This window comes from Gossypium hirsutum, chromosome D10 (genome assembly GCF_007990345.1).
Source record: "Gossypium hirsutum isolate 1008001.06 chromosome D10, Gossypium_hirsutum_v2.1, whole genome shotgun sequence".
NCBI lineage: Eukaryota > Viridiplantae > Streptophyta > Magnoliopsida > Malvales > Malvaceae > Gossypium > Gossypium hirsutum.
Window position 1 is genome coordinate 17,965,340 of NC_053446.1, and position 23,314 is coordinate 17,988,653.

The following is a 23,314-nucleotide window of genomic DNA, read 5'->3' on the forward strand; positions in this document are numbered from 1 at the left end:
GTGGTTTGGTTCAAAAGGCAAGTGGTTATTGAAAACGATGTATTAGGACCTTGTTTCCGTAATTTAAAACCATAAATATTTTTATTAAATATTTACAGATTCATATTATATGTGAATTGAAGTTTGGCCCAATAATTTTGATGATTTAGTGCGTAATTACGGTAAAAAGGATTAATTTGTAAAAGAGGTAAAAGTTAATTGCTGTAGATTTAAAATAGTAAAGGGACCAAAATGGTAATTAAACCATGGTCAAAAAGTCCAAGTGGTGTTGGATATGATTAGTTCACTAACTTTTGGGCTATTCAAGATCCTCTCTTTTTGATTATTTAATAAATCACTTAATGAAAGTAGATTATCTTTCCATTCATTTTTTTTATTTCAAAAATTTCATGATCCCTTCCAGAATCAAACATGAACCTTTCGATTCATTTGGCTCTCATGCTCAGTTATTTCTTATTTAAGTATTTTTTTCTTCCAAAAAATAATTAGGAAATACTCATGGTAACAATTACAGCTGACAAAGTTAGTAAATTATCCGTGAACATGTTAAGCAATATAATAGAGAAGTAAAGATTGTAAATATTGGTATCATACTTCAAGTGGGCGACGACATTACTCGTATTCATGGTCTTGATGAAGTAATGGCAGGTAAATTAGTAGAATTTGAAGAGAGTATTATAGGCATTGCCCTAAATTTAGAATCAAATAATGTTGGTGTTGTATTAATGGATGACGGTTTGATGATATTATGAGGGAAGTTCTGTAAAAGCAACAGAAAAAGTTGCTCAGATACTAGTGAGTGAGGCTTATTTGGGTCGTGTTATAAATGCTCTAGCCCATTGACATCGGGGTGAAATTTTAACTTCTGAGTCGTGGTTAATTGAATCTCTTGTCCCAAGTATTATTTTGAAACATTCCGTTTATAAACCTCTTTAAACAGTACTTATTAAATTAAAATTATTAAAATATAAAAGTAAAAACATTAAATTTGTAATTACAAAAAATATTAGAAAATATAAACAAAAGAGAAAACAAAAATAAAAGTATAATTATTATTGAGAAGAAAAGTTGAATTCCAATAAAGACTTGGTCTAACAACAAAGTTAAGTGAGGAAAACTATCATACCAACTTAGTTTATATCCTTACCATATTATGTTACCTAATTTCAAAATGATTACTTACATAAATTATTAATTATACCTTAGCAATATCCGTCCTGCTCTGTTTAAATTATCTTAACCTTCCTGAATCGGTAGAGTTTTCTTTCATTTCAATATGCATTAATGTAATTAAAAAAAATGTAAAAATAATTATCTGTGATTTGATGGATAGCACATATGGAACATACCGGGACATGTCATCTCTCATGAAAATAACCTAATAAATGAAAGGATGATGCATCCACGCTGTGATTGAAAGTCTTGGGTAATAATATCTTCTGAAAATGGGGAAACATCTTCTATTGTCAAAAAACAGCTTTATTTTTTTTTAAAAAAAATTAAATTTTAAAATAATTTTGAATACTTTTATTTTTCCCAACTATTGAATATTTGAATTTTATCCCATGTAAATTATTATGAATTTCACTCTGATTTATTTTAATTTAAATGTCAAGCCTCAAAATATAGGAAATTAATTGAAATAAATAACTAAAGAATTAAGTAGTTTTAATGATTAAGTAGTTAGTACAATTTTAAAAGATCCTAAGTTTAAGTCACTTCTTACCCATTTCTTTTTCTTTAATTTTCGACAAACTATAATAAAAATCATACTCAAATAAATATTATTTGGAGTAAAAATTAAATTAGAATAAGCTAAGGCTTAATGGTTAACACGTCACTCCATCCCCAAAATCCATTTTATTTTTTAAGGCAATGGTAAATTACCATGCACCCATAAAAGTTTGAAAACTCTAGGTATTTAGCTATTTTCCTAATTATAATTGAATTATAGCTCTTTTTTTTCCAAACCAAACTATATTTTTGCTTTCTTTTTCCCTTTTTTCTTTTTCCTCTTCTTTTTTGCAAAATATTTTCTCTCCATTCCTAAAATTATTTTTGCTTCCCGAATCAAAGTAACTCAGAATTTCACTTCTACTGAACCTCTATCACACAACCGAAGCAAAAATTATCATTCCCGCTCACACAAAGGCTCAAACACAGGACCTTAGGCAAGCTAACACCTTACCACTTAAACTAGCAGACTCATTCTGATATGAGTTTACCGAAGATAAAATATAAGCGCAATCACCAAGGAATATGTTAGGATAAAAAATAGCATAATTTCTAGCAGTGGGATTTAAACCCAAGACCTCAAACAAACACCCATATTATTTAACCACTGAAGTGGATACTTATTTATTTATCAGAATTCACAAAAACAAAGTTAAATAAATTAGGGTGTTACAACTCTACCCCTCTAATGTTAAATAAATTAAGGTGTTACAACTCTACCCCTATAAAAGAAATTTCAGCCTCGAAATTTACCTGGTCTAAATAGATGAGGTTACTACTGACGAATCAAGTCTTCAGGTTCCTATGTGGCTTCCTCAGTACCATGATTCTACCACATAACCTTAACCAACGAAAAAGTCTTCCTCCTCAAAACCATTACATCTTGATCCAAAATCTGAACTAGCTCCTCCTCAAATGTCAAATTTGGCCTAACCTTGATCTCCTCAACAGAAATATCGTGAGATGGGTTAGACCGATACTATCTCAACATAGAGACGTGAAATATGTCATGGATACGGTCTAACTTTGGAGGTAACTCCAACTGATAAGCAATCAGTCACACACGCTTCAAAATCTGATACGGCCTAATAAACCGAGGGCTCAACATGACCTTACGTCCAAACTGTAGAACTTTCTTCCACGGAGACACTTTAAGGAAAATAGAGTCACTTACAGAGTACTCGATATCCCTCCTTTTCAGATCTACATAAGACTTTTTTCTATCAGAAGCTTCCTTAAGACGATCCTGAATTAATCTGAGTTTGTCTTCAGTCTTGAAAACTAGTTCAGGACCCAAAACTCGTTGTTCACCCAATTCAGTCCAATACAATGGAGTACGACACTTACGACCATACAAAGCCTTATAAGGTGCCATCTAGATGCTAGACTGAAAACTGTTGTTATAAGCGAACTCGGCTAACTATAGAAAATCCTCCTAACTCCCTCGGAAATCAATTGCACAACTCCAAAGCATATCCTCTAGTATCTGAATCACCCTTTCAGATTAACTATCGGTCTGAGGATGGAATGCAGTACTAAAGCCCAATCTCGAACCCAAAGTCTCATGAAGTTTTTTCCAAAACCGAGAAGTGAAACGATGATCTTTATCAGAAATTATCAAAACCGGAACCCCGTGAAGCTTTACAATCTCAGAAATGTAAAGCTTGGCCAACTTTTGCAGTGAATAATTTGTTCAAACTGGAATGGAATGGGTGGACTTGGTTAACTGATCCACGATGACCCAAACAAAATCCTTCTTAGTAGGTGTTAAAGGCAACCCACTAACGAAGTCCATAGTTACACGTTCCCATTTCCATTAAGGAATCTTAAGGAGTTAAGAAAATCCTCCTAACTCCCTCGGAAATCAATCGCACAACTCCAAAGCATATCCTCCAGTATCTAATTGCATCAAAAAAATTAGATACGATCAGACCATGTAATAAGATTTTTTAAAAAATATTTTCTAAATTTATTTAGAGTAATAATTAAAAATTTTATTTAATATTTAAATGACAATCTTATCACATTTTTCCCTTTTCAATATTATAGTAATAAAATATTAAAAAAAGTTGAAATTTAATCTTTAATGCATTATATCGAAATTAAATGTTTCTATAATTGCAATATTAATCTTAAATTACGTGGACTACACCCAACTGTACTTATTAAATGAGGATTGTTTCTCTTTTTACCTAGTTTACATCTCATCGATAGAAGTAATAATGAAAAATATAATATTAATAAAATCCAATGTAATTAATGCTAAATAAATAGCACTAATAATTTGTTGGACTTCCCATTTAAATTACTTTATTTTATGTTTGTATATACATTCACCAAAATAAATATTACAAATTTTATTTAAAGCAAATTACACAATTTTTTCTTTTGGTACTGAAAAATAAAAAATATTTTAGGCACAGTCATTGAATAGTCATTATAGTTAAAAACTGTTTTCATTTTAATTAACTGTTGTTAATTCAATGTTGTTGTATACTCATTTCAGTCATCCAACTTTAATAAATTTTTATTCTAGTTACTCATTTCTTTTTCTAAATTTACTTTTTTTCAGAAAAAGAAAAAAAATGAGTTTTTATAGGAAATCGAGTTATTTAGTTGTGGAGATAAAACCTAAATTTTTCCTACAATTCAATTACTTATAAAAACTCATGTTTTTCTTGCAAAAACCCAAGTAATTCACTAGAAAAAAAAACCAATTTCCTCTTGTTACGAAAAAAAAGTAATTTTAAAAGAGGGGGAAAAGAAAATGAAAAAGATAAAATGTTTTTCTTGTAAAAATCCAAATTTTTACTATAAAAAATTAAGTAATTCTATGTAAAACCAAGTTTTTTTTCTCTTTTACGGAGAAAAGGTTTAAAATTAATTCTAGAAAATAAAAAATTAAAGGAAATTAAAAAGATAAAATTATTATTCCTATAAAGGTTCGTTTTTTCTTATAAAACCCATCCAATTTCCTGTAAAACCCCAATTTTTTTTCTTTTATTGGGAAAAAAACTAAAACTAATTTAAATAAGAAAAAAATAAAGAAAATTAAAAAGATGAATGATATTTTCATGTAAAAACCTATAAACCCAAATTTTCCCAAGTAAAATTAATTCTAAAGAAATTAAAAAGATAAAATAAGTGACCAAAATGAAAATTTACTAAAGTTAGGTGACCGAAATGAAAATTTACTAAAGTTGGGTGACTAAAATGAAAGTACAATATTATTTAATTAATGACAATTGACCAAAATTAAAACAATTTTTAACTGTAGTGACTAAAATGAAAATGATTTTCAATAATCGTGCCAAAAACGAAATTTTTTTATTTTTTGATTCCCAAAGTAAAGAAAAATTGAAAGTTGGATGATCAATTGTGTAGTTTACCCTTTTATCTATAATCATCAATGCAACTTTTCCTTTTTAGTAAGATAAAAGTTTCGAATTTTTGAATACCTAAGTTTAAATATCATTATGCGCAATTGCAATATATATATTATGTGTGGATTTTTTTAAAACTTTTTTTTTTGAGTTGAATTAAGTTGTTTCCATATAAAGTTTGTTTCTATATTGAATATGGTTGAATATGTAACTATTTATAATTATTTTTAAACATTTAAAATATACTATGACAATTTTATTATTAAATTTTAAATTATTTTTGTAAGAGCCCATTTTTTGCCCGGGCCCAATAAAACCCAAACAAAACCAAATACAAAAATTAAAACCCAAACCTAACTAAACCCAAACCCAACAGCCCAAAATCTAACCAAAACCTAGCCCAACAGGTCCACAGAATAAACATTTCAGTAAACCCTAAGGCACTGCTCCTGCCTCTGCCCAGTCCCAGCGCTGCACGCCTCCTCGCATGCCCACCGCCGCTGATCGCCAATCGCTGGCTCTCCACGCGTGTCAGACCACCTGCAAGAAAAAGACAGGAACCAACAAATAGCAAATAGACAAAAAAAAGGAAGAAATGAACAGTTCTGTAAACCGGCTATAAAAAGCCATGAAATATCAATGTATTCTCTTCTCTGGCTTTTGACGAACATTAATAAAAAAGAAAGAAAACAGAACACTGATTTTCAGAGGTGAAATTTTTATTTTTATTTTTTTCTTTTTTTGTTTGATTTTTTTTATTTTCGCGTACTAAATAAATAGAACAAAAAAGAAAGGAAGGGCTTACCTAGTGGATCCCGCGACCGTTGTCGGAGGTCCTTCTCTGTCGTCGATGTTGGGCCGAGGAGGGCGTGGGAGATCCTCTCCCTTCTGCCCTTTGGGGCTAAGAAGGCTAAGCCTTCGGGTAATTGAACGAGGGCTAAAAAGCCCATCTTTTTCGTCGTTGGTCGTTGGCCACGGCGGCGGTGCATCCGTTCGTCAGCGGTGACTATAGCCGGATCTCTGGTCGGTTATAGAGGGGTTGAGAGGATTGTGAGGGAGTGTTTTTCTTTTTTCTTTTTTTAAATTGAATAGCAGAATGGGTTTTTAAACAAATTTGTTGCTTTTATAAGGGACGCAAAACAACGCCGTATAGGGCTACCCGCATTGACCCGACCCGATCGCTAGGGATTCGTGTGTTTAGGCTTGAGGGGATATTTTTGCGCAATAAGCCCCTCCGCCTTTGCGGTGTATTCAATGCGGTTCTTTTATTATTTTAGATTTTGGCCACGAATTTTTGCGTCTGTTTCAATTTGGTCTTTGAATCATATGCAGTCCCTCGGTTAAAACGCTGTGTTTTGAGCAGGGGGATATTTCACAATCGGTCCCTTGAGTTTTGAGCACGTTTCATTTCGATCATTGGCAATCCCTTTTTATTTATTTACAGTTTGGACCCCTGGATTTTGGTTTGATGTTAATTTCATCCTTTAGTTCATTTAATTAATTTATTTTTTTAAAAGAAAAAGGGGAGTTCCTTTATTATTTATTTTAATTTATATATATTATTTACCTAACATTTTTCTTATTATTTGTATTATTTGATTTAAGTCATTATATATACATACATGCGTTTTTATAATATATATATACACATATATATATATATTTTATATATAATTTATATACATATACATACTTATGTACATTTCTTATTATATCTTATAATTTACATATATATGTATATATTCTTTATTTATTATAAATATATATTTCTTATATTTCATATTTTCTACATACATATTTATATTTATTATAAATATATATTTCTTATATTTCATATTTTCTACATACATATTTATACTTATATATTTACATATCTTAATTCATATACCTATACATGTATATACATACTTACATATATTTTTATATTTAATAATCTCGTATATTTTTACATTTTTATAATTTTTTTTAAATTTTATTTATTTATTTACATTTTCATTATTATCTTGAAAGAATGCTTTAATTTTATCTGCTGCTTGTATACTTACACATTTGTATGCTTTTTATTTATTTTATTGCTATTGCTTGTATTATTTTTACACTATCATATTTACTATTGTTTTGTTATGCATAACCACAATGTAATTTATTTTCGCATTTTTATTACAATGTCGTGTTTCATTTTACTCAACATATCAAAATTTATTTTAAATAAATAGTATTTCGTATTTTGAGATTCTGAAAAATCATACCCTAACTTACGGGGTTTCGATTTTCACGATAAATCCAAATACAAAAATCATTTCAAACAAAGTTTTAAATAATCTCGGGAATTAAGAAAAGATCGTGTTCTAACTTACGGAATATGATTATTTTTCTAAAATCGAGATAATAAAAAATCTTCTAAAGTAATAAAACTTTTGGCATTTATTCTCGTTTTAGAGATTTGAGATATTGTATCTTAACTTACGGGATATAATTCTTTTTCTCGATTAATGTAAAATATGCCCATTTCTAAATTTTTTAAATTAAGCGATTTTTTAACAAAGGATCGTATTTTCAAACTCTTCAAGGTTTTCAATTTTCGACACTAAGACACTAATTAATTAACTAGGTACCAATTTTGGACGTATCGAGGGTGCTAATCCTTCCTCGTACGTAACCGACTCCCGAACCCATTTTTCTAAGTTTCGTGGACCAAAATTGTTGTTTTGATAAGATTAAATTTTTTAAAAACAACCACTTTTCGAGGTGACCCGATCACACCTCATCAAAAAGGATTGGTGGCGACTCCCATATTCGTTTTATTTTCAAAATCAAAGTTAACCCCGTTTTTATAAAAAAATGGTGTCAACAATTTTTAAATAAAATTTTAACTTTTTATAACTATTTTTTTGAGGTAAACTAATTTTAAACTTTTAAAACTATACAATTACAATTTTATTATTAGAAATTTGTTAACTATGTTAGAAATAATTTTTTAAAAATCATTTACCAATTAAACAGCTTAATGAACTTTTAAATTAATCAAATTTTTGTAAAAAAAAAAAAACTTTAAAGAGGAGGAGATGATGATAAGTCAAGTCGGGTAGTGGCTTAGAAAATTTTAAATCTCTCCATCCAAGTCTATACTTGCTAGACTTAGTCCAACACAAATAACTCATTTATTCTATTTTACAAGTAGTATAATATCAGAAAAATATATGAATATATTATAATTATTAAATTTAATATTTAAAATTTAAGAAATAAAAATCAAGCTAATACTCCAACACAAGTAGGTAGAAGAAGAAGAATTCAGTAGCCATGCTGACCTCTGTAAACCAGTTGTTAGAACTACCTTAACTAGAATTAATTTATAAAGAAAAGGACTACCCCAAAGCAGTACCATCTTCCTTTAAAACTTAATTACATTCAATAACACCATCTTTCACTCTAAAAGTTCATGGATTATTTCCACTAATTATTAATATTATTTGAATTACAGGTTTTATCACTTTAAATTGTAATTTTATTTCAACTTCTCTCTCTCACTTAATTCTTTTTAAGAATTTACCTGTATTTATTAAAATCACTCATCAAATTATTTACCTGCACTAGGCACCAGGCATGGTTGCTCCCATTTGAAATTGTGAAACCCATTAGAGAGCCGTATCGACCATATAGGCCGCAAGATGTGCATAAAGTTGATGTAAAAATGAAAACTCTAATTTCAGAAAATTAAATTTAGAAATATAATTTCATTATTTTAGTAGTTCGTATCTTTATAATTTTTAAAGAATTAAATTAAATTTTTATCATTTTTAAAGGTCAAAATGTAATTTTATTATTGTCAATTTAAAATTTTATAAATTATAAAGAGACCTAAATTAAAAAAAATCATTTTAAGGTGGATCGGGGTTCTTGCCAGCCCCCTAGCTTCACCACTGTGCGTAAGGATATTATTTATTTATTTATTATATTTTAGTATATGAGCTAGTAATAAATGAATTTCAATAGATAACTTTTAGCCACTCGCATGATTTGTCTTAGAAGAGGAGAAGGAAATATTCTGAAAATCTTATTTTTTTATTAGAATTTATTTATCTTTCTAATTTCAAGTTTAAATCTATACAAATTATTTTTTATTCTATGTCTAATTATATAATACATATTATGATACTAACAACCAAAAATGGATTAGAATTTATGACCAAGTTTCAGCTTTAATCATTTCTCTAATGCCAAATGAGACAAAATTTCACACTTTTAATGATAATATTAGTTAGAATGTTGAAATTAATATTACAAACAGTATAATTATAAATCTTGAAATAATTAATTTTTATATACATCTAACACGAATTAAAAGATAACTATGATTTTAAGTCATACTTGATAAACCCCATCACTTTCATCTAAAATTTAGAGATTTGAAGTCTGTTTATTTCTTGTCAATTTGTTCAAAGTTTGCTCAACAAATCAATTTATATCACAGTTTTTTTTTTTTAAAACAGTTAGCTGTTAAACAAGCATCTCTGGGGAGCACTTTTTGTTTATTAAACCGCTGAAGAAGGAAGGAAAAATTTAGAAAGCTTTGATCTGTTTTTCTATAGAAACCATGTTGTTTAACCTTTAAGTTTTCTAGAGTATTTGTATTTGTTTGTATACAAATATTCAAATATAAGTATAATGTAATATTATTTAAATAAATTAAATTTTTTTTTAAAACAATTGCATATACTTATCGAACTAATCTTTCAGCATTAACATATACAACCTAAAAGAACTAGGTTGCTTTCTTCAAAACCTATCCATTGTCATTGATATAATTCAGTCAATGTGCTAGCCTTCACCAAGAAGCATAGAGCAAATATATAGTTTATAAGTTATATTAGAAGTCTCCCAATTATAATCTTTATCTAGCCACATCAAAAAAGAAAGAAAAACAAAACCACTTTACAACCTAAGTTTACTGGCATCTTAATTGAAAGCTTCAACTTAATGGAAAAAGGGAAAATGAATGCAACAAAAATATAATATTCAAGTTTCGTATTTACTCCATTTCTGATTCTCTTGGATACAAGACATATTTATATGGATATAAGACTTAAGTCTCTGGGGCAAACTAATAATATTAAAGAAAAAATCTGCAAGAAGCATTGGTTCACGTTTCTTGCTTAAAAATCTATCTACAATACACTTTCTTCATGTTTTTGTCAAATAAATTAGCTTAACTTTTCAAATGTTCCACCCATTTTGACGACTTCATGTTTCTATCTAAATTATTTTTGAAATTACATTTGTATTATTTATTGAAAAAGCTTTCAAAGGGAAGGCTATGGAAGCCTTAACGGATCGGGGTCAAGAAGATTTAATTAATATGGGCTTAGTATTGGTATTGGTATTGGATCAGAATAAAGGGTTAGAAACACAAATAGTTGAGGGCAATGAAATGGGCTTAAATGAGAAAGAAATGCAGATTTCAGTCAATGAAGGGAGCCCAAATTCAAATCAAAATTCAACATTTTTATCAGAAATAGAGGGACCAAGGGATCGGGTTGTAGGATTTGAAATTGAAGAGGAACTTTTCCAAATAAGACAAAACAAAATAAATAAGAAAGTGTTGAATAAGAGAATCAGATCTATGCAAGAGATTTAGGATAGAGTGCTCACAACAAAAGAAAAGCTGAAGAGGGATAGGGGAACGAGAAAATTGAAGGGAAAAGGGGATTCCAGGAACGAAGAAAGCATAACAAACTTGTCATTATCGGACTCAGACATGAATAATAGAAGAAAAGTCGTTCTTAAAGAAGCGAAGAAGACGTGGGAGGTGGGGAAAAATTGGGGTTTAGTGTGCAAGGCGATGAGGAGATAGTAATTGAAGAGATAATGAGGATTGAAGGGCAACAATAAGGAGCTATCAAAGACAGAGGGAAGAGGAACTCGGGATATTGGTGTGTGGTTGGTTTACTGGATTTTACTTTATTTAATTAGTTCGATTGGAAACATGAGAATTGTCTCCTGCAATATCAAAGGGTTGGGGTCTAGCTAAAATAGCAGCTGTTAATAGATTAGTAAGAAAGACTATGGCAAATGTCTGCTTCCTTCAAGAAACTAAGTTAGAAATGGTGTCAGTGGATTTAGTTAGAAAATTTTGGGGCAATGACTGCTTTGAATTTAAATTTGCAGCTGCAATAGAAAGGTAAGGAGGATTGATAACAATATGGGATAAGGGTATGTTTACGACCAATATGGAGTTTAGTGGGAACAGGTTTATTGTAATTGAAGGAAAGTGGGTGTGTGAAGTGATGGAGGCAGTATTGATTAATGTATATGCTCCTAACAATCTGTCAGATCAAAAAATTCTTTAGGAAGTTCTATATAGGTTGAGAAGTCAATTTAGTAGTGCATGGATAGTAGGTGGGGATTTTAACATGGTGAGAAATAGAAGTGAATGAATCATCTGTTCGGGCATAGAGAAGGGGTCAAAGGAGTTTGGTGACGTTATTGATAGATGTAAACTGGTAGATTTGTCGTTATTGGGGAAAAAGTTCACATGGATTGGTCCGGACAATAAACGTAGTAGACTTGATAGATTTTTACTAGAGGAAGAATGGTTAGTTCAATTGAAAGACTTACAACAAGAAGGACTAAACAGAACGATATCGGATCATATACTAGTTTTGTTGGCAAATGAAACAATCGAATGGGGACCAAGACCGTTCAAGTTCGTTAATGGATGGTTTAAAAAGCAAGATTGTAGGAGACTAATTGAGAAGGAATGGTCGGGAATGAGTAGTTTAAAAGGGCAAATGGCAGGAAAATTGCGAAAACTCAAGGGAGCTCTCAAGAAATGGAATGTGGATGCTGGCAATGTTTTGGAAAAAAGAATTATAAATAACGAAGATAGGATAAAGGAGATTGACGAAGCTAGCGAACATAGAATGTTGACCGAGTAGGAAACGAAGGAATTAAAAAATTTGAACGTCGAACTTTGGGATGCTAATTGTGCTTCTTCTTTTTTTTCCATAGAGCAGTTAAAATCAAGGCTAAAAGAAAGATGGTGTATAGCTTGAAAATTGGGGGTCATTGGTACAAGGAACCTAAGGAGATAAAATAGGGACTGTACATTTTTTTCAAAAATTATTTTAATTGCCCAGCAAGAAAGTGGAAAATGAATTTGGATTTGAAGTTTAGAATACTTAATGAAGAGATGGCTTTGAGATTAGAGGAACCATTTTTGATGGATGGGATTAAAGAGGCTGTTTGGAGTTGCGATGAATCGAAAGCACCTAGACTGGATGGTTTTAATCTGTGTTTTTTTAGAAAAAGTTGGGAGATTGTAAAGGAGGATCTATTTAGATTGATGTCTGATTTTCTCATATCAGGAAAGCTTGAGAAGAGTATCGATTCATCATTTATCACACTCATTCCGGTGTCTTAAGAGATAATGAGAGAGTCACAAGAGCTTTATTTTTAGGTTCTGTAGCAGCAAATGATACTGATCTGATAGAGATTAGCGCGGCGATGTTAGCATTGGAAGTATTTTTAGCTACGAAATGGAAGCTAAATGATTATATATTTATAGAACTTGGTTCAATAGTGGTGTTTAATTGGTGTGCAAATAAGTCAATAAGACCATGATCCCTTCAAGCAACTTTTACAGAAATTGAAAGAGACATTGAGAAGGTAGGAGATGTTGTTTTTCCAATGGCAGAAAAGAATGGAAACGAAATGACATCTTCCTTGGTGATTGCAAGTATAATTCGTTAGGAAATGTTTAAAGCTTGGTGGTGAGCTATTGCTTTGATGTAAACATAGGTATATTAGTGATTAAATGTGGTTTCTTTTGGAATGCTATAATGTTAAACTTTTGAAGGTTGTTCTATTTGTTTTTTACAACAGAACAGATCGAATGAAGCAAAAAAAAAAAAAGCTTTCAATTTATGGATGTTTCAATTATACGTTGGGATAGAACAATTAATATAACAAGGTAAATTAAGAAGCAAAGTAATGAGAGAAATAACATAATATTTGTTAAGCAGTTTGGATCAACAATTCTACTTTATGGAATCTCGATTAGAGAATGATTATGTTCAACAATTAAACTAGTGGAATGACGGAAATGTGCAAGTGTACACAATCATTATCAAGTAATAAAATAACAAGTAAATGTCGCGTTATTGTACCCACATGAACCATGCAAAGAAATATCTATGAAATGCAATTAAAAACACTTTGGTGAAGAAAAATCTTTTATTTTAAAAAAGGGTTTAATAAAACTGGATTTTAACTAAGTAAATTAAACTAAGAAGATTAAAAGATTAAAGTTCCAAAGCACAATTTCTGAAAAATAAGTTTCATCCATATGACATAATTGTGTTATATTAATTATATTTTTTAACTTAATATTACGAAAACAATATTCATGTTGTTATGAATAAATTCATGGCAAGTTGGTAATTTGCTAACTATAAACACATACTGACTTACTAAATTAACTAATCTCTTGAACATATTACTATGCCAATTCAAACAATTAATCAATTTAAATAAGAAAGTAAAAGATTAAGTGAGGTAACAATTTATTCCTCCACTGAAACCGTTTAATCACAAAAACCTTGTAAGTTATGAAAGGCTAATGCACCGTTTAATACCGTCGCTAATTTAACCTTCAGCTACCTTAAAAGATTAAACATACACCAATTAAGTATTGTGTCAATTAATTACAATTTCAACATGATTAATAATTAATTCATTAGTTACCATACAATTATAATGCAAGTATAACATAATCATGGTTTTACTTGATTAAACAATTTACCAAGACCTATAACAACACAAACATGATTTTAATAATTTAAGTGGATGAAATGCAATCAACCTAACACAAATTAAATATAAGTCATGTTAATTAAATTTAGAATAAAAAATAACAAATATTCATAGACATGTCCATAACAACAACAATAAAATTTAAAGGATAGGAAACTAGACTCAAATTCGATATTTCTTCGAAGCCTGACTAGTTTGCTCCGCTCCTCCTTCTCCGCTTGTTCTATTGAACTGAGACTTCTATAAGCACTTGAATGCTACTACCCAAGGTGGTTGAAGGGCTCTTTTCCGAGAGGGAAATTGACAAGGGAAGTGGAAGGAAAAAAAATGGGAAATAAAGAGAGAAAGTGAGTGAAAAGGAGAGAGATGTGTGGAAATGAGAGGTGTGTTGAATGAATAGGTGAATGGGGTATTTATAGGTGGGATTGACTACTAAAAATAGCAAAAATCAGCATCCACATACCCCCCTTGGCTGGCCACGCATGTAGCAAAGTTTGAATGTTTCAAACTTTGCTAAATTTAGGTTGGGGCAAATCTTTAAAAGCACAGAAAGTGGAAGGGTTTGAATGCGATTTCAAGGAGACTTCAAGGGCTGATTTGCAAGTCAATAAATCAAGTAATTTGAGCTAATTGAGTCAGCATGTTGGATGGTTTTGGGCAGCCCATTTGCTCGATTGGATCAGTCTTTCGTTTTAGCAAAACTGGGTCTCCTTTCCATAATATAAATAATAATTAATTAAACCAAAATAAATTGGATTAAAATTAAAATTAATTATATGATGTATTAATATTCATCATTTGGACCATCTTAGATTGAGAAATTAATTCCCCTCGATGCTTCAGAAATCACTTCATGATTTTAAGCTTCTAGCAGTGTCTGCTAAGCCAATTTTCACCCTTTGTGCAAATCTGACGAAAATAAATCAAAATTTATGAAAATTAATTATCAAAATTAATTAAAATTCAATATTTTAATAATTTAAGTACAATTTAATTATTTTATAATTATATTATATTTTCGACAAGAATTACTATGAAAGTGCATGAATTTGAATTAAAAAGGGCATTGAAAAAGTCTATATATTTTTGTGTTTCTAACTAGATCACTTATTGGCTTAAACCCAATCTACACTGGTGAAGCTAAAATATTTTTGAAGGGGGCCAAAATTATATTGTATATTTTTACAATAGTAAAATTACAATTTCATCATTTTAATAGCCTATATTTTTATAAATTTTAAAAGATTAAATAAAAAATTTCTTATTTTTTAGGGAGCCAAAGCATAATTTTAGCATATACTAATCTAAAAATTTGTAATTATAAAGAAACTAAATGTGAAAATTTCTAGTTTTTGGGGGTCGAGGCTCCTGGCAGCCCCTCTTGGCTCGGCCCCTACCAATCTACCTTTACAAGAATGAATAATTGCAATCCTAATATTGAATTTGATTATTACAATCACTCTCCCATAAATATTCTTACATAAAAATAATAAAATTCTCCAAATAATATCTAAAAATAGTGTCAAATGAAACAACAACAACAAAAAAAAAAAATACAGTAAATTATTCAACTAAACACTCCAAAAATCATTTTTTTCCTCTAAAGTTGTGACATTGTTGCCAATTTATAAGCTTTTTTAAACAACCATCTAGTCGACTTATTTATAAGCTTTATCTTCAATTCAAATGCTATTTTTATCACATTAATAATTTCAAATAAAACTCTTTATAAACCAACTTTTCATCAGCTTCAAAATTCTCTCAAGAGATACGGGAGGGTAGAGTTCCTCCATATTTCAAACTCTTCTCATTCCTTGAAAAAGGTTATTGAACGAGTAAGCTTGAACTCCCCATATTCTAGTTTCAATTTGTATGAAATTCTCCTCATTTTCTAGTTGAACAAGATGCAATTAAGACATATATAATAATCAAACATGTCATCTAATTGAACTTTGATTGCACACTAGTTGTTGTTCTAACCCTCGTTTAAAATTTCAATGAAATAATAAAATGAAACCAGTAGTCAAAGTCTCCAACAATCTCCTCCTTTGACATTTTGACAAAACCAATAAACAAATGACCACATGCTTCCTTCAAGTACACACTCCAATTATGCTTGTGCATCACACACTAAACCAATCAATCATAATTTTCACAATAAACTAATAGGAACATCGACCATTATCATTTACTAGCCATATACATCTCCCCTCTTTCGGTAAAGATGTCAAATGAGCTCCTCTTTACAAAGAGTTCTTCACTATTAGTCAGATTTTTCAATCAAAGCCTGCTATTTTGTTACATCCTGCTTCATTCCATTTCCTGTTATAACAAAATTCGAGACATAAGCATCTTATTCATCACCTGACTCATTAGCATACTTCCCTTAGCATGTACTTGCTTTATAACATTTCTATATGTTTATAGTTTATATTTATACTACCAAACCTAATTACATGTCATTTCTAAAGTCTAAAATTTATATATACCAAAATAAACTTCGTCATGTAGCTTAGAGTAGTGATATGATCTAAATTGAAGTAGTAATCATTGTACTTTTTTTGATGTATCTTTCACCTACGCGTTTAAAACAAACATGTTAAACTCGTAAAATATAATTAAATTATTTAAAATAAATAAAAGAATGTTACTTTTACTAATTAAACACATTATCTTACTTAATTCACGCACTTCCACATTTCAAAGCATAAATCATTTAATATATATAATGTCATTGAAAATTTCTGTCGTTTGATATTGTTTTATACATGTTAACATATAACATTAGCTTATCATGTCATAACTTTTCACATACATGCATGTCACATATAATTTAGATGCATATTATGAACATAAGCATGAACATAATGTTGGAAAATCCGGTTTAGAAAACGATTTTCTGTCACACCAGAAATTTGAAATTTTGAAAATTGAGCCGGTTTGTAATATTTACAGTAATAAACTTTTTTTCTAAAAGTACATGTACTTTGTGCGAGACAGGATTATATCGTTCCTAGTTTTCAACCAAATGACCTTCTTCACTATCCTTATACCTCGAATTACGTCGAGTGCGGACTCGAGCAACACGAACCAAACATAGAACAAGAAATGATTTAATTACTTGCAATAGGAAAGTAATTCTCTCAAATAGAAATCAATAGAAATTGTAATTCCCAAAAAATATAATTTATTCTTAGAAAATAAATTCCCACTATTTTCTGACAGAAGAATAATATATGAAACTTATGTCTAAAAACTGATGTAAATAGCTCTGCTAATGTCATCTATTTGTATAAAGAGATAGAAGAATCCTAGTTGAATAAATATAACACAAATAATAATTATTTAATAGAAAAACAGTCTTCCAATATAACTAGAAGAGGGGTGTGGCACACTCTCTCAATTCCCTTAGGATTCCCACCCCTCACACGTTTATGTGAGGCAGATTGGTCTTTCATGTATAAGGTTAAATTATATGTGTTTCATGGACTTTTGATCCAACACTTTATAATTTAATCCAATCTTATATCTGTTTTCTGTTATCCCAAAATAAATATTATTTATTTAGTTGATTTAATTAATCAAATTAACTAATTGATTTCTCAATTAAATATTTTTCTCAAACCAATTCTAATTCTATTTAAGTCATTACAATTTTACCATAAAAGAACATTAGAAAATATATTTAATTTCCATATTCAATGGATTCATAATGAATCTTTAATTTAATTCCACTTTTGAGCTGAAATTATTTAATTATAATTCAAAAATCTTAAATTAATTCTCAAGTTATTTGCATACGAAGTGAGAAAACGCATGCATTTGTGACTGCGAACCATTTTTCTAACTTCATCATTTCCATTCATTTTTGTTCATTTGGTTCTACATACAATTAATTTCTAACTTCAACGAGCTAGCGGAGAAACCGATTTGACATATATAATTAGGGCTCAAATAATTTATAATTAAATTCCAGCTTTTCGCCTGTTAATTATAAGCTTATTTATTCACGAAGTGTTAAACCAAACTTTATTTGATAATATGTTTTGATATAACAAATTAAAGTGTTTTTGAATAAAAGTTAAAGTTGAGCATTATTGGAAAAATGATAAAATATATTTAAAATGGTTTCAATTAAGTTAAACATTTTCAATCATGTTAAAATTGTTTTTAAACAAGTCAATATTGCTCCAAGCCAAAAAGTATTGATTCTTTTTGGCCAAGTGTTGATAGATTTCAAGATATTGATACCCTTTTTAAAATCGATACCAAACTGACATTAAGTTTTCAATTTACACAAAAAGTATTGATACCTTTACAATACCTTTTACTATGCACTGATAATTGTCTTTGGTATCGTTGTAAACTAATTTCATCGGTCACGGAATCAGGCATTAAATGCTAATAGTATCAATAATCGTAGAAAAAGTATCGATACCTTTTGTTGTAAATGAATTTAATGATCTGGTATTTTCATCTCCAACGACTCTATTAACTTTCACAACAACCCCAATAGTTGGAAATGGATTAGAGGGTATAAATACCATGTTCTAAAGGTCCTACAACAAGGGAGAGAGATCATCAAGCTTAAAGATAAATTAAAACAACCTTAGTGCTTAATTCTTTCATATTCTTCTTGTAAACACTTGTGAGTTTTCATTGTATTCATTCAGCTCAAGTGTTATTCTTTTTGTTTGTATTTAATTGACAAGCACATCAATCTTGTAAGAATTACTTCTTATTTTGCTATTTGTTATTCTCTTTGAGAGGGTTGAGTCTTAAGGTTTGAGTAGAAACCTTAAGAGAGTTGCAATCTTAAGATTTTGGGTAGAAATCTTAAGGGAGATTGTAAGCTTAAACCTTGTCCTCAAAGGTTGTCAAATTAGTGAATTTTGGAAAATTCTTAGTTGTGGAAAGCTAAGGTAGCGGAGTAGGAAATTGTGACTGAGCCACTATAAATTGTTGTGTTCATTGTTGCACATTCTTTCGTTGCTTCCACAACTTTTCTTAAGGCTAATTCATCACCTCTTGGTGATTTCGAGTTGATCTATCGAGCTAACACAAAGTCATTCAATTATAGTATTGTGACAGAGCTCTCCCTAATTAAATACCATTACGAAAGCTACTTAATCATTACTCTCCCAATGATATTGTCATAAGTGTGTTACCCTAATAGGATATCCTTTATCTCTTCGGGATAAATATGTTCTCCCAAAAGGATCCTACCTTATCTCATGGTAACTATTACATCTTCCTTCATGAAATGTCAATTACTATCAAATAATGATTAAGGTATTTATCACAAAGACAAACAACCCTTGACCATATTTACTTTTCATCTATCATGTAATGCCAATGAGAGGATATTATTTTATTGGGAAATATGACCATATTGTAGTAAACATGTAATTTTTTCTATGTATTTGAATTAGGGGTGAGCAAAACTCGATTCGACTCGAAAAAATTGAAAATAAATTCGAATTTCGAGTTAAACGAATCGAGTTATTTGAATCAACTCGAATTTTTTTTCGAATATCGAGTTCGAATCGAGTTGAGTTTTCGAATTCGAATAACTTGAATAATTCGAATAATTCGAATATCAAACTATAATATTTTACATTTTTACCCCAAACTCCCAAACCTTTTTACTTTTCCCTCAAAAATTTTACTCCTTCCCACTTCCCCCCAAAACTTTTACTCCCCTCCCTTCCCAACCTTCCAATCTACCCAAAATCCATTTCCCACCAAAATTTTACTCCCAAAAACCCTCAAAACCTTTTATTTTCCCCCAAAATTTTTACTCCCTCCCACTTTTCCCCTAAAACTTTTATTCTCTTCCCATCCCACCTTCCATCTATCCTAAACCCTCCCCCCTCCAATTTTTTTTTAATATTTTCCCTCCAAAATTTTACTCCCCCCTATTTACTTTCCCTCAAACTTTTATTCCCCTAAACCTTTACTTCTCACCCTTTACTCTCAAATAAAAAATCAAAATTATCCAAAAAAATCACTAAACATAAATAGTAATAATTTTATTTATATCTACTATTTATATTATTAAATTAAATTTCACATTTTATATTATTTATATTATTGAATTGTTTAGTCATATTGAATATTTATATTAAAATTGAATTATTAATTATGCCATAAAATATTCGCGTTAAAATTTTATATTGGTATCAATTTCACATTTTATTTTTAAAATAACTTTTATTAAAATATCATGTTTTTACATTTAATATATTTTTTAATTCTAAAATACATAATGGCAAGAATCTGAAGATAATTGAAACAATTAAGCAAGCAAAGAAGCTAACCAATATATAAAAAATTAATAAATAAATTATGAAGTGATGAAAGTTAATAAAAAATTTGATTAAGGTGGACAAATTTTATTACGATGGGTGACAATGGTTACAAGGACCCAAAATTATTTTTTAAAATTTAACTCGAACAAATATATTTGATTCGATTCGATTCGATTCGATTCGAATTCCATCTCACTCGACTCGATTCGAGAAAACTTCAAATAAAGTTAGGATGATAAAATGAGATTCGAAAACTCGATTAACTCGAAAATTTTCGATTCGATTCGATTCGTCGAATGCTCACCCCTAATTTGAATAATGAATAAATAAATTTAATTTCACATTTCAGTATTATGCTGTAACACCCCACACCCGACCTAGACATTATGGCTGAATCTGGAGAAATTACATCAACTCGTTTGAAAAACTAAAATCTTAGGAATTGTGTGATCTGAAATCTTACTGTAGCTAACCTCATATGAGTTTTAGAAAATTCTTAAGTTTGAAAACACCTATTTCATAGCATGGTCTCCTAAATATTTACTTGTAAAACAGTGAAAAGTTTCAAAAATTTCACTCCGACCTTAGTAATCATGTGGTTTGAATTTTTTTTTTGCAAAACTCTTACATGGTTATTTAGAAAACTCGTTCGTAGAACTTACTCATTTTACAGAAAAGCATTTAGTTTGATACTTAATTATGCAGCAGATATTTTCAAAAATTTTTAGGTTTTGAAAACTAAATTCCAATTTGTCAAATTTGTATGATTTTGTAGTTTTACGTTTAAGAACACCCAAAAACCAATGAACAAATAAAAAAAATCCAAAAACTTAGTCCAAAAGTCAAAAGTCCAGAAATCTTAATTAAAATAATTCGAACCATCTTATGTGGAAAACCAATCCGAGCTCCCACACACCGTCCGGTCCTAAATTTACTGATTACCTGAGAGAATAACAAACAAAGAGTGAGTTTTATGAGCTCAGTGTGTAACACATCTCAGGAAACAAATCATATATACATAAATAAACAGATACATTTTTAGATACAGATTCAAACATATTCTCATATACAAATTCAGATGTATTTTAATAATTAGATACAGATGCGTACTCAGATTCAGATACAAATGCAGACACAGATCCTACCTCCATTCCCCACACACCAACTCCACACAACCAATCACACCAATTAGGACTATAAGAGTCCATCCATCCAATCACACCAAGTCGTGGTGGTATACCACTCATAAAGGTGCAGCTGAGCTACCAGACAGATATTTGCAGTTTAACAGCTAGAATTGCAATAATATTGCTTGAATACACTTCCTCCATCACATATCAAACCCATTCGATGCACATGCATAAATAAACTAGCACATATATTCCATACACAAATGGCATGCATGCGTTTCATACATAATCATACTTTTGGAGTTATCAGAACACAAATCATACATAGATTTTTCACATACCTTACCTGTATCACATACAAACAAATCAATAGTTTTCACATTTCAAGTTTTATTTAAGCCAAATGGACCTTACGGAAGGTCTGACTACGAATTTCAAAGTTAAACAGGCCTAAGTGAAAATTTCTAGAAAATGGGCCCACACGGCCAGAATGGCTAGCCCGTGTAGCCCACACGACCTACCTAATCTGCCCGTTTGATTGCACATGCCCGTGTGCCCTACACGGCCTCACCCACGCCCATGTGGCCCACATGCCAGTATATCCCACACGACCTCCACACGACTGTGTGACATTGACAGTGTGTTTTTCTGCTTTCTTCTGTTCACTATTATTACGAGTTTGAGTCACACACCTGATTAGTTTTTTATGCCGATTCAACATTCGCAATTCCAGAACCTAAAATCGTTGTTCAAAATAGACTAATTAGCACAATTTTACCAAATTCGACTCACTAATACAACATAATCATTGTCAAATGAATTTAATTACTGAAAACCAACCCCTACCACAGTGGAGAATTACTTACCCTTGCACCAACAATAGCTCCAAATCGCAATTAAACCGCTGGAGAATCGTCGCACACTTCACGTTCTTCTTCTACCAAAAACCAAAACAATAATTACTCACATACCTTTCTTGAAACATAAAATAACAACAATGACACCATTAACAAAAGAATACAAAATCACTTACCTAAATAAGAATACCCCAACTTCATACTCAGATTCGCACAACTACAATTGTACCCAAAAAGAAATGACTATCTTGGCAAAAACATACTAATGACAACAATAAAATAGGAAAAACAAATAGTAAAGAATTAAAGTTATCACTTGCGACTGAAGAACTAACAAAGAAACAAAATAGAGCGAAAAGAGAGCCTGAAAGAGAAAAATAGAAGAGAAGAGACGATAAGAAGAATTTTTGGTAACTCCAAGAGATTAACGTGAAAAGGAATAAAACTCAATGATGGAGAAAGAGAGAGAAGAGAGTGGGAAGTTTTTGAGAAGTTTTAGGAGATAATCTCTCCTTTTCTTTGTTTTTAAAAACTACCCACTAACTCCTATAATTATCCACATTAGATTCTTTTCTTCAGATTTTAAAACAAAAATAAACTCTACTTCGCACATACAAGATTCAAACATAAGACCTCTAGGTAAGCTAATGCCTTAGCACTGAACCAATAAGCTCGTTCTTGCTAACAATTAAGTGAAATAAAATTTTAAGCCAGAAATTCAAAGATAGGGATTTAGGAAAAAATAGAAAAAATGCAAGGCAAGGGATTCGAACTCAAAACCTTTCGCTTATAAGCACAGCACTTAACCATTAAACTAGATCACTTCACTTGTATTAATTACCACAACCTTTACTCAAAAAAATGACGTGACCACTCTTGGTTTCACTAACCCAAATTCTTCTAACCCGATTTTTGGGATGTGACGTGTCTTTTGTATTTTTGTCTTTCATATTTTGCATACATAGGAAAATCGTGACAAACAAATATTAGTTCATTGATTGTCTAATTTCAAACTGATGATAAGTGACACTATAAGAACGCTTACTTCAGTAGATAATCTAAATGAGTTCGTAATCCCGTAAAAG

General features: G+C 30.2%; 1 protein-coding gene and 1 long non-coding RNA gene across 2 annotated transcripts; both read right to left on the bottom strand.

The window, feature by feature from the left end:
* Window positions 1-5,423: 5,423 nt before the first annotated feature.
* On the bottom strand, window positions 5,424-6,220 carry LOC121222164 (uncharacterized). Its single transcript, XM_041102148.1, has 2 exons — window positions 5,923-6,220; window positions 5,424-5,657 (listed from the first exon to the last, which is right to left on the bottom strand). The coding sequence occupies exons 1-2, from the start codon at window positions 6,104-6,106 to the stop codon at window positions 5,458-5,460; spliced, it is 384 nt and encodes a 127-aa protein (XP_040958082.1). The 5' UTR covers window positions 6,107-6,220; the 3' UTR covers window positions 5,424-5,457.
* Window positions 6,221-21,054: 14,834 nt separating this feature from the next.
* LOC121222165 (uncharacterized) lies at window positions 21,055-22,517 on the bottom strand. The gene is made up of 2 exons (XR_005919215.1): window positions 22,239-22,517; window positions 21,055-22,108 (listed from the first exon to the last, which is right to left on the bottom strand). It is a non-coding gene; the product is annotated as an uncharacterized lncRNA (long non-coding RNA).
* Between the last annotated feature and the right edge of the window lie 797 nt (window positions 22,518-23,314).

Excerpts from the sequence above, each read along its gene's own strand:
- LOC121222164 (XM_041102148.1), bottom strand. The coding sequence starts at position 6,106 with ATGCACCGCCGCCGTGGCCAACGACCAACGACGAAAAAGATGGGCTTT. Across the intron at positions 5,658-5,922 it reads ACGGTCGCGGGATCCACTAG|GTGGTCTGACACGCGTGGAG; the intron begins GTAAGCCCTTCC and ends TTTTTCTTGCAG.